General features: G+C 43.4%; 2 protein-coding genes across 10 annotated transcripts in view; both read right to left on the reverse strand.

Annotated features, from left to right (window-relative positions):
- The window catches only part of LOC116400791 (filamin-C-like), a 42122-nt gene extending 39589 nt beyond the window's left edge, over positions 1 to 2533 (reverse strand). For all 7 annotated transcript variants that reach the window (XM_031878845.1, XM_031878844.1, XM_031878843.1 and 4 more), the window contains exon 1: positions 654 to 2533. In XM_031878845.1, the coding sequence (XP_031734705.1) occupies positions 654 to 1032 (379 nt within the window). In that variant the 5' untranslated portion in view covers positions 1033 to 2533. The remainder of the gene's footprint in view (positions 1 to 653) is intronic.
- A 3690-nt stretch (positions 2534 to 6223) lies between these two features.
- Positions 6224 to 11054, reverse strand: part of LOC116400795 (coiled-coil domain-containing protein 136-like) — a 10258-nt gene continuing 5427 nt past the window's right edge. The window contains exons 8-9 of one of the 3 annotated variants that reach the window (XM_031878853.1): positions 9774 to 9888; positions 8800 to 8885 (exon numbers count right to left, since the gene is read on the reverse strand). In XM_031878853.1, coding sequence (XP_031734713.1) covers positions 9784 to 9888 — 105 coding nt within the window. In that variant the 3' untranslated portion in view covers positions 8800 to 8885; positions 9774 to 9783. Of the gene's footprint in view, positions 8886 to 9773; positions 9889 to 11054 lie in introns of those variants that run through there. The other 2 variants (XM_031878854.1, XM_031878856.1) reach the window with 2 other exon arrangements.

Here is an 11054-nt window from a genome sequence, read left to right on the forward strand (position 1 = left end):
TCACCATCATCACATCATCACCATCACCACCACCATCATCATCATCACCACCATCATCATCATCACCACCACCACCATCATCATCACCATATCACCATCATCACCTCATCACCATCATCATCACCACCACCACAATCATCATCATCACCACCATATCACCATCACCTCATCACCATTATCATCATCACCTCATCACCACCATATCACCACCATCACCATCATCTTCACCTCATCATCATCATCATCATCACCACCATCTATTTTTCATGGATGAAATAAAATGACACCTTAGAGGTGGATGTGTTACGTGGTAGAAGTATATCTTAAGGTTTTTAATGGAACTCAGTGTTTACTACGGGATTTTAGAGAGTTATTAACCCTGAAGAGGGATTATTCATGTCTTATTCATGGTTTATAAATGGATCATCGATGGAGAATTAGTGGGTCATGAAGGTGTTTTCGTGGTTTTCAACAGATCACATGGATACGTCTTTGTGCTTCCTGTGAACTCGTGACAATAATAAACCTCCCTCCTTATCTTCCTCCCTGTATCCTGACCTCAGCTCTCATGCGCAGCTCGTTAGATATTAAAAAAAAAACGTGCGTAAAAAGGTGTCCAGACACAGCAGGTGCGCGCGTGGCGCCTCACTCACCGATGGAGACCAGTCGGATGTGTTCCCTCTCCAGGAACTCCAGAGCCACGGATACGTTCTCCAGCTTCATCTGCCTGAAGTTGGGTCTGGAGTGATACTTCCTGAACATCTTTTTCTGGCTCAGAACCTCCAGCAGCCCGATGAGCTTCAGCCCGTCGCTCAGGTCCTTCTGCAGGTCGTTGATCCGCTTGTTGAGGACCTTCAGGTGCTCGTTGCACCACCTGGTGAAGGTGTTCTGCTGGATCTTCTTCCAAGGAGCGTCCTCGGCCAGGTCCTTCTCGGTGGCCGGCATCTCCTCCTCCTCCTCGCCGAGGTCCGCGGTGCTCTGGTAGAACTGCGGCGGCAGCTGCGGCTCCAAGTAGCCGCTGTTACTCATCATGGTGCCGCCACCTCTCCTTCTTATAGAGCCGGGTGGGAAGAGAAGAAAATAAAGAAAAGAGAGAAAAGAAGAAGAGGAGGAAGAGGAGCGCACAGCCTGCTGAGTTTCACACTTCACCAAAGTTTGAGTGGAAACGTGCGCTCCGGTCCGAGAGCAGATCCAGAGTCCGTTAATCTTCCGGGAGGAATAAGGAGTGACGGAAGGAACCAGGAGAATCAGGAGAGACGCGCTCCTCCTCCGGACACACTCGCTCCTGAGTCCGGGTCAAGACGCGCAGACGGCGGCCTGCAGAGAGTCGGGACTACGGCTCGAGGAGAAGTGGACCAGAGGTTTAAAAAGCTCGTCGTCACTCTGCCGGACTCCCAGGAATGCCCCCTCCATGGCCATATACAAGGAGAGCCGGGCATCCTCTAATCCGACGGAGATACGGGGGCCAAGGCTCATTGGGTGGCGGCAGGGCCAGGGGGCGTGGCCAGGCCTCCGGACCCCCCCACACACACACACTCTGGACCTCCCACCACCTCAGCAGGGCCCTGGGATCCACAGCCCCGGTGACACCTCCGGGTATTTTTAGAGGATCCAAACCGGAGAGAGAGGGGGGGATAAACTGGTGTAAAGAGAAAACATGACGTCATCTGACGTCCGCCAATCAGATCAGAAAAAAACACCTTTTCACTGTTCTTATAAACTGAATGATAAAAACATGAATTATCATTTTTATCGGCTGCACTCATTTAAAATTAAAGGAACAGTTAAAGGAACAGTTCACCATTTTGGGAAATTAAAGTTCAGTCTGTCATCAGTGCTCCGGATGATGTCATAGTGATGTCATGATGTCTAACTGGAGTTTATTAAGACTTTATAAAGATATAAAGTCAGAAATATAATCTACGTTACGTCTCTCTGACAGAGCCACGGTCAGATGCTTCTATACAAGTTATAGACTGAAAATATCTCCATCGTCATCATCTTCATCTCTGCTGAGATCACATTTCTGTCATGATGAGAGTAAAACAGCTCCGATGTGTAATTATAGAAACAAACTAAAATTAAAGCTGTGAGCGACTCATGATGCTCTCAGAGGGTTCAAACACACGGTCTGATAATAATCACACCAGTATTAATAAGATTAGGACCAACTACGTACTGAGATCCTGACATTAGCTCTTTCACAGTTATCAAATGACATAATGTAACATAACGTAATACAACGTAACATGAAGTGACAAAATGTACATACCGTAATACAATGTAACATAACGTAACACAACGTAATACAGCGTAATACAACTTAACATAACGTAACACAACGTAATACAACGTAACATAACATAACACAATGTAACATACCGCAATACAATGTAACATGAAGTGACAAAATGTAACATACCGTAATACAACATAACATGAAGTGACATAATGTAACATACCATAATACAATGTAACACAACGTAACACAATGTAACATAACGTAACACAATGTAACATAATGTACATACCGTAATACAATGTAACATAATGTAACACAACATAATACAACGTAATACAACGTAGCATAACATAACACAATGTAACATAACGTAACATACCGTAATACAATGTAACATGAAGTGACAAAATGTAACATACCGTAATACAACGTAACACAATGTAACATAACGTAACACAACATAAAAAAAGATATCTCAAATAAAACTAGTGGACATTAACGACAAGGAAAAACTATTTTATATTTGTCAGGTCATTTACAAAATGTACAGGCCCTTTAGACAAAATCAGCACAATTGAAAAAAAACGTATTCAAACATTAATGTTGTGCAGAAACATCACTGATACAATTAAATATTCTTTACAGAATCAGACACATAAATACAGAGAGAAACAGAATAATCCATCATCAAAACAGAAGCAGAACAGCAGCCAGATTACGACATGCTGGTTAATTTGGACTCAAAGTTTAGACGTCTAACTAAAAGCAGAGTTCGTACAGCGCACCTGAAACACCTGAAACAAACACCTGAAACACCTGAAGAACACAGCGCCAACACACAGAAATGCAGCCGTTACACAATCAAGCAGAACAGTAATCTCAAGAGTAATCTCAGAGTGCAGAGATGCTAAATTACAATGTAGTGTAGACATGCTCCAATGCATGTCTCCTTTTCACATTTATATTTCCAAACCTGGTTCGTGCTAAGCTTGGCTAAATATGATTTGTTTTCCTTGAATACTGAGCTAAGTTAAACACATTTTGATGTAACACACAAACAGTAGCTACAAACCAAAAAACATGAACTGTTTATATGGCTATGATAACAGTGGCTAACCACAAAGCTAGCAGTTGAAGTTGGATAAGCTGTTTGTAGCAACGACGACCTAAACTAGCCAAAGTTAATAAGCTAACGTTACATAACATTTTGTTAGCTGTACACCAGTTACCAACAAAGACAAAATATTCCATGTAAATCAGAGTTTTTCAAAGGTGTTTTGTTTTCTCTTTTGTTGGAGCTAGCCTAGCATGTTTCCCCTGTATCCAGTCGTTGTGCTAAGCTAAGCTAGACACGTCCTATTTCTGTACTGGATACTGGGAGGAAACTAAAACATGTGACCAAAAGGTTGTAAAAAATCTGACTTTTTTAACTTTTAACTACAAAGTTTGTAATAAAACAGTCTAAAGTAACTATGGAAGAATTTGATACAGCGTTCATGCTACCACTGTCAGCTAGTGAGCGTTGTCTAACTCTACAGCTGCTGCAGCGTCTGAATCTACTCGTCTAGTTTCATGCAAATTTGATACTTCTCTAAATCTAACATGCAACACTGCTGGCTACTGCACACGTTTTTTTAGAATACCACTAAGCTAGCTAACGCTTTTCAGAACACTAATAAACTAGTTTACGTTTGTCAGAACACCAATAAACTAGCTTACGCTTGTCAGAATACCAATAAACTAGTTTACGTTTGTCAGAACACCAATAAACTAGTTTACGTTTGTCAGAACATCAATAAACTAGTTTACGTTTGTCAGAACACCAATAAACTAGTTTACATTTGTCAGAACACCAATAAGCTAGCTTACGTTTGTCAGAACACTACTGAACTAGTTCACGTTTGTTAGAACATTACTAAACTCCCACACTCCTCTACACACTCCTCCACGATTCGCCACCTTAACATGGTGGAGGAGTTTGAGTGACTCAGTGATCCTGGGAGCTATGTTGTCCGGGGAAGTAGCCCCTGGTAGGGTCTCCCAAGGCAAACAGGTCTCAGGGGAGAGCCCAGACTAAGAGCGGTTCAAATAACCCTGATGATAAGCAGCCCACGGTCTTCAGCAACCTCGCCCGGACCAGGGAAACCGGGGCAGCCTCCCGGAGCCAGACCCAGGAGGAGAGCTCGTTGGCGAGCGTCTGGTGGCCGGGCCTTCGCCCATGGGGCCCGGTCGGGCTCAGTCCGAAGAAACAACATGGAGCAGCCACTCTGTGGACCCACCACCCGCAGGGACAAGCATCGGGGTCGGGTGCAATGCAGACCGGGCGGCAGGTCAGGCCGGAGGCCTGGGAGAGCCGATCGCAGGCAGCATGGACTAGATCTAGGTACGTGGAACGTCACCTCGCTAGCGGGGAAAGAGCCGGAGCTGGTGCAGGAGCGATACCAGCTAGATATAGTTGGACTCACCTCCACACACAGCATTGGCTCTGGAAGCAAGCTCCTGGAGAGGGGTTGGACTTTGTCCTCTTCTGGAGTTGCCCAAGGTGAGAGGCGCTGGGCGGGAGTGGGGATACTCAGCCCCCGGCTGAGCGCTGCTGTGTTGGAGTTCTCCCCGGAGAACGAGAGGGTCGCCTCCGTGCACCTACGGGTTGCGGGGAGCAAGGCTCTGACTGTGGTTTGTGCTTATGCACCAAACAGCAGTTCGGAGTATCCAGCCGTGATTTTCACGGACAGGATATCTAGGCGCAGCCGGGAGGTGAAGAACGTCAGGTTCAGGGGTCTCGGGATCGCCTCTCTGCTGTTTGCAGATGATGTGGTCTTGTTGCCCTCCTCGGATCATGACCTCCAGCATTCACTGAGGCGGTTTGCAGCCGAGTGTGAAGCGGCGGGGATGAGAGTTAGCATCTCCAAATCTGAGGCCATGGTTCTCTGCCGGAAACCGGTGGAGTGCTCCCTCCAGGTGGGGACGGAGTGCCTACCGCAAGCGAAGGAGTTCAAGTATCTCGGGGTCTTGTTCACGAGTGAGGGTAAGATGGAGCGGGAGATCAACAGGCGGATAGGTGTGGCTGCAGCAGTAAAGCAGGCGCTGCACCAGACCGTCTTGGTGAAGAGGGAGCTGAGCCGGAAGGCAAAGCTCTCAATTTACCACTCGGTCTACGTTCCTACCCTCACCTATGGTCACGAACTCTGGGTCGTGACCGAAAGGACAAGGTCGCGGCTACAAGCGGCCGAAATGAGTTTCCTCCGTAGGGTGGCCGGGCTCAGCCTTAGAGATAGGGTAAGGAGCTCGGTCATTAGGAGTCGAGCCGCTAATCCTTCATGTAGAAAGGAGTCAGCTGAGGTGGTTTGAGCATCTAATCAGGATGCCTCCTGGACGCCTCCCACTGGAGGTTTTCCAGGCACGTCCAACTGGGAAGAGACCCCGGGGAAGACCTAGAACACGCTGGAGGGATTATATCTCCCAGCTGGCCTGGGAACGCCTCGGGATCCCCCAGAATGAGCTGGAACATGTTGCCGGGGAGAGGGAAGTCTGGGTCAGCCTGCTTGGCCTGCTGCCACCGTGACCCGACCCCGGATAAGCGGAGGAAAATGGATGGAGGGATGGATATTTCTACACCAAGTCCAAATTAATTTAAAAGATATTCGAAAGAAGTCGAGAAGGAAGCTAAATCATTGTGGTTCTGTTGCTTCTTGGTAGCAAATAAAATCTTGCTGTCGGAAATTAGCGTTTAACAGAAATCCTTTAACAAGAGAAAGTGTTTACTTTTGTCTTGGATTTGGTGTTTGGGCTGTTTTTTTATTTCAGAATTACAATATGGACTCTTAAAAATAACAAAGAAGATAATATTAATTTAGATAAATATGTATTTCAGGAACCGTCATTATCAAAAGAAATATAAAAAAGTGTGCCCAGTTTCACTTGAAGTCAAGTATGAGCTGACTAATAACCAATAATCAGTCCATCCCCAGTATCTATTTCTACTGCTACTATTTGGCAAACATTTAATAAAACCTCTGAACTACATTCTGAACAGCTGTATGAAAAAAATATTTCTTTAAAGTGACTAAGAATCAAACTGAACAATTCTATGTACAGTACAAACTATTAGTGAGTAGTAATAAAATAGAAAGCCACATAAGTACAAAGTGCCATTAGCATGCAGCTTCAGGAAGATTTGATGTTTTTAAAAGCAAAAGTCTAAATAACAATTGTTCCTCAAATGCTTAATACATTTTTTTAAATTGTGTTTTAAATTTTTACAAATTATTAAAGACCTGCTTTGTCACGTTAATGCCACTTCGTCTGTCACTGTTCATCATTGTTCAGTCTTTTCTAATTCAGCACAATGTTTCACATATTTCGGCCATTATTTTGTTATATATTTAAATTGTCATCAGTGTCATATCACTGGTGCTTGTGTTTAAATGGGAATGTCTTTTATTATGAAGCTGTTAATATTTGGTCACATGCATCATCACAAATCAAGACAGTTTGTTTTCACAGTCATTCCAACGTCTGATTATATTTTCTATGATTATTTGGTCACCACTTAAATGTAAACAAGAACTATGAGTCAGGATCCATCTAAAAACTGAAACACGTCGATGTGCAAAAGAAGAGGGCAAAATGAAACGTAGGCAGATTGGTTTCGCTGGAGTTTAAGATCTGCTCAACGCTGTATCACAGCCCCATTCAGACAGGAAGTGTTTTCTACAGAGTAAGAACTACATTTATTTGGGCTATTTATGGTCTATTTATTGTCTTTAGGTCCATATTTCAGTTAGAACTCAAGCAGCAGTTATTTTATGGTTCCAAGCAAAGAAAGCAAAAATAAAGGTGTCCCACAGGGCAGTATTCTTGGTCCTCTTCTATTCACTATCTACAAAAATAATACATAAATAATCAGTCACTTCACTGTGTTCTTGTACACTTGAAGAAGAAGCCACCTTATTAATCAATAATGAATTAATTAAGGTCAACATCCAGTCTTGCTACCTTCTCTAGGACAACTTGTGCAGCAACATTTTAGCTCAGATTGTCTCGTTTTAAGGTTTGTAAATGTTATCTGCAAGCCTCTATCCTCGGTCCTCTTCTATTCACTATTATGTATAATCCTCCATCTGTATCCAAAATCATAAATCAACTGCTGTGCAAAAATATCTCTCTAAAATGAAAAGCAACTCTGGAACAATCTGAGCTTAAAACTGGCAGAGTGGAATCAGTCGTCACATAATGTGTCATCAGAATGATTCATCTCCTTAAGATTTAAATACGTTACAGCTGTAGATTAACATACTACCTGTTTGACACTGTAAACATACAAATACACGCATTTTAAATTGATTTGTAAAGGGATAAGTAGGTCAAATAAAGCGGAATATTTCCTTAAATTGCTGTTTTTCTCATGCTACAAAATACATCTGTTAAATAATCTACATTGATTGGTCCATTTTTGTCAAACACATAGTGAATAACATACAGCAGGAAGTAGGACTGAAGCAGAGTCAATGTGTTAAAACATTAAACAATCTCTTTTCATCTGCTACCGATATCTCAGCCAGTGCAAAATATTATATTACTCCAGTACGGAAACATAAGCAAAGAATCTTAGAGCTGAAACTATTCGTCAAGCAACAGAAAAGAATCAATTATTGGACTGATACTTGAAATACAAAACATTTGCTACTTTTATCTGTATAACATCTTTATAAATGCACCTTTTGGGTTTTGGACCAAATGATTAATCAATTATTTGTTAAATAATATAAATAAAAGTGATTGGAAGTGCAGCTCTAAAGGACTCCCGCCAGTAAAGTAATGTGTGATTGTCAAACAGCTGCCGTCATGACTCATGAGCAGGAAGTCTGCTTTCATTGGTACGTACAGAGGCTGCAGCAGCTGCTGGTGCTGATCACTTCTTCTTCTTCACTGACATCAACATTAAATCCAACGACTCCTGTAGAGTGAAACAAACACTGAACCACATCTACTGTAAACTAATGAGTACATTTACAAACGTACGGGACGGAAGTACAATCTGGAGGTACTTGTACCTTACTTTTCTATTCTATACTACTTGATACTCCAACACATTTCTGAGGGAAATATTATTCTATCTGCTACATTCACGACATTTATTTGACAAATTAAGTTGCTCTTAACTCTGAACGGTCAAATTTGACTTGCAAAACACATCAACTAATAAAACTCAATGATTATTTAATAGAATAAAGAATGAAATCATGAATATGAGCGGATCGGTCAAACAGAACCACCATCTGATCCACTTCTGGTTCTTCTTCTAACATTTAAAATAATGCAAAATGACAACTTCCAGTCAGGCTCTTGGTTCATGACGGTGGATGTTTGATCAATAAATCCACCGGCTGAGTCTTTATGGAAGACTTTCTGAATTCATATTGCTTCTCCCTCCACAACTCACTGACATCTGTGGCCTTCAGGTGAAAAGGACATCAGGACGTGCAACATGTATGAGGGCGGCGCTCCCACAATCCCAGAGTTCCCAGTGAGGTCACTTCCTGTGTAGTCCTCAGGCCCTGGTGAAGCTGGGGACGACCAGAACTACAATGGCTGCCACGGCAACCGCTGCCACCGCCAGGTTCCAGCCTTCGGCGTCGCCGCGCTGAGGAAGACAGGAAGTACGGTGAGATGATGACACGACTCCTGCACTCCCAAACGGGATCAGCAATAACGATTAGAGACAGAAATGTGGATCAAATCAACACTTTCACATTTTTCCACAACTTTCATGAAGATGAAATCTTGACGCGTGATTATTTTAAAATTCCTAAAAATAATTATGAAAAATTCAGAAGAACTTAATTAAACATTATCATATGTTGTCAATTAGTAAATGTAAAAGAACAAAGACATATAATAATAGTGAATCAGAACTAACTGAGCTTGAATTATTAACTATAGTTAAAGTGATGAAGATGATGAAGAAACTAAAAAATGTTGAAATCATCCCTTAGAATGAAAGATGTTGATTCAATAAATACATGATACTGGATTGAGTTTGACTTAATTTGAGACACTTTGATAGAGACTTTTATTTTGTCTGGGATCAGTGAGCTTCAATAGAACATCTTCATTCTTCAGGAGAGGATGTCGTACAGGCTGTGAAGCCCTCTGGGCCACGTTCACACACATTCAGTAGGTGTCAGCTTCATCTTGCTAGCTGCAATGCTGAGACAGCAGTTTGCACTGATGCTGCCTTGAGAGTTTTCAGACACGCTCAGAAATGCAATAACATGTGAAAAAGATCTTGCACAGCTCAAAGCCTCTGTGTTCATGTAGTTCTGTGGACCCTGTTTGTGCCGTTTAGCCACTTTGATTTCAGACTTGGTTGGAGCACATCTACTTTGTATGAAGCATACGGAGCCCTCTAATTGAAATGCTAGCGTTGATCTGCGGTGACCGTTAGCCTGGATGTGACCCCCTGATTCAGCCACTCTCAGTTGCTAAAAGAAGCAGAGTGTCTGGTAGAGAAAGAAGGGCGTGGCCATACCTGGTCCTCTCTAGGACGCCAGCTCCTCCCACCAGCACCAAATCAAGGCCACTATAACAATCATTCCTATGAAGGGGATGGAGAGGACAGGGGGCTCAGAAGGACCAGTGCAGTTCTGGGAAAAAGACAAAAGGTAGGAGTGTAGGGGGGGCATGGAGAGAGGGGTGTGGTAAGAGAAAATAAAACCATAAAATAATCAGAATGATAAAGTCAGAACGTGTCGGGAAGAAAGGCGAGCGTGGAGCAAAGAAAAACAAGAAAAGACCGATAAAATAATAGATAGAAATAAAGAGAAATATTGATAGGCAGGCAAGCATTAAAACCATCAAATTAACAGAGAATTTGATCAAGTTCATTGTGCAAGTTCGAGAGAGAAAGAAGTGACGGCAAACAGATAAAAACATGACGATGAAGGAAAGACGGAACCAGAAAGAGCAGGCAATTAGAGAAAGACATCAAAGACGGTTAAAGACAAGATGGAGAGCTCTGGTAGCAGTTTATCACCACCAGAGTAGTTCAAAACATCTACATCATGTCATTTAAAGATCTTTGTCGACACTTTGAAGTGCTGCCTTGCAATTGACTCGATCAGCAGCACTGCAGTGTGAGTAGAAGTAGAACTATGGAGGACAAGAATGTAAGTGAATGATAGAATGGCGAGGAGCAGAGGCGGGACCAAGTCACTGTTTACAATTCCCAAGTCAAGACTCACATGTTAAGACAGGAAAATTCAAAGTTTAGTCTCAAAACTTGACATTAAATTCCTGTGCAAAGTTCTTAGTCCGGTTCCACATTAAGACAGGAGAGTCTCCAGTCAAATCCTAGAAAGGCAAGTCCCAAGACAAGAAAATCAAATGATTGGTGCCCCTATGGATGGATGGCACCCCTATGGATGGTTAGCACCCTTATGGATGAATGGCGACCCCCTGTGGATGGTTGGCGACCCCCTGTGGATGGTTGGCGCCCCCCTATGGATGAATGGGCCCATATGGATGCTTGGCACCCCTACGGATGGATGGCCCCCCTATGGATGGATGCCCCCTCTATGAATGGATGGCCCCCCGATGGATGGTTGGTGCCCCTATGGATAGTCGGCCCCCCTATGGATGGTCGGTGCCCCTATGGATAGTCGGCCCCCCTATGGATGGTCGGCCCCCCTATGGATGGTCGGCCCCCCTATGGATGGTTGGCCCCCCTATGGATGGATAGCCCCCCCTACGGATGGTTGGCGTCCCCCTACGGATGGTTGGCGCCCCCCTACGGATGGTTGGCGCCCCCTTA

Source organism: Anarrhichthys ocellatus, unplaced genomic scaffold, assembly GCF_004355925.1.
Source record: "Anarrhichthys ocellatus isolate YVR2014 unplaced genomic scaffold, GSC_Weel_1.0 scaffold206, whole genome shotgun sequence".
NCBI classification, from domain to species: Eukaryota; Metazoa; Chordata; class Actinopteri; order Perciformes; family Anarhichadidae; genus Anarrhichthys; species Anarrhichthys ocellatus.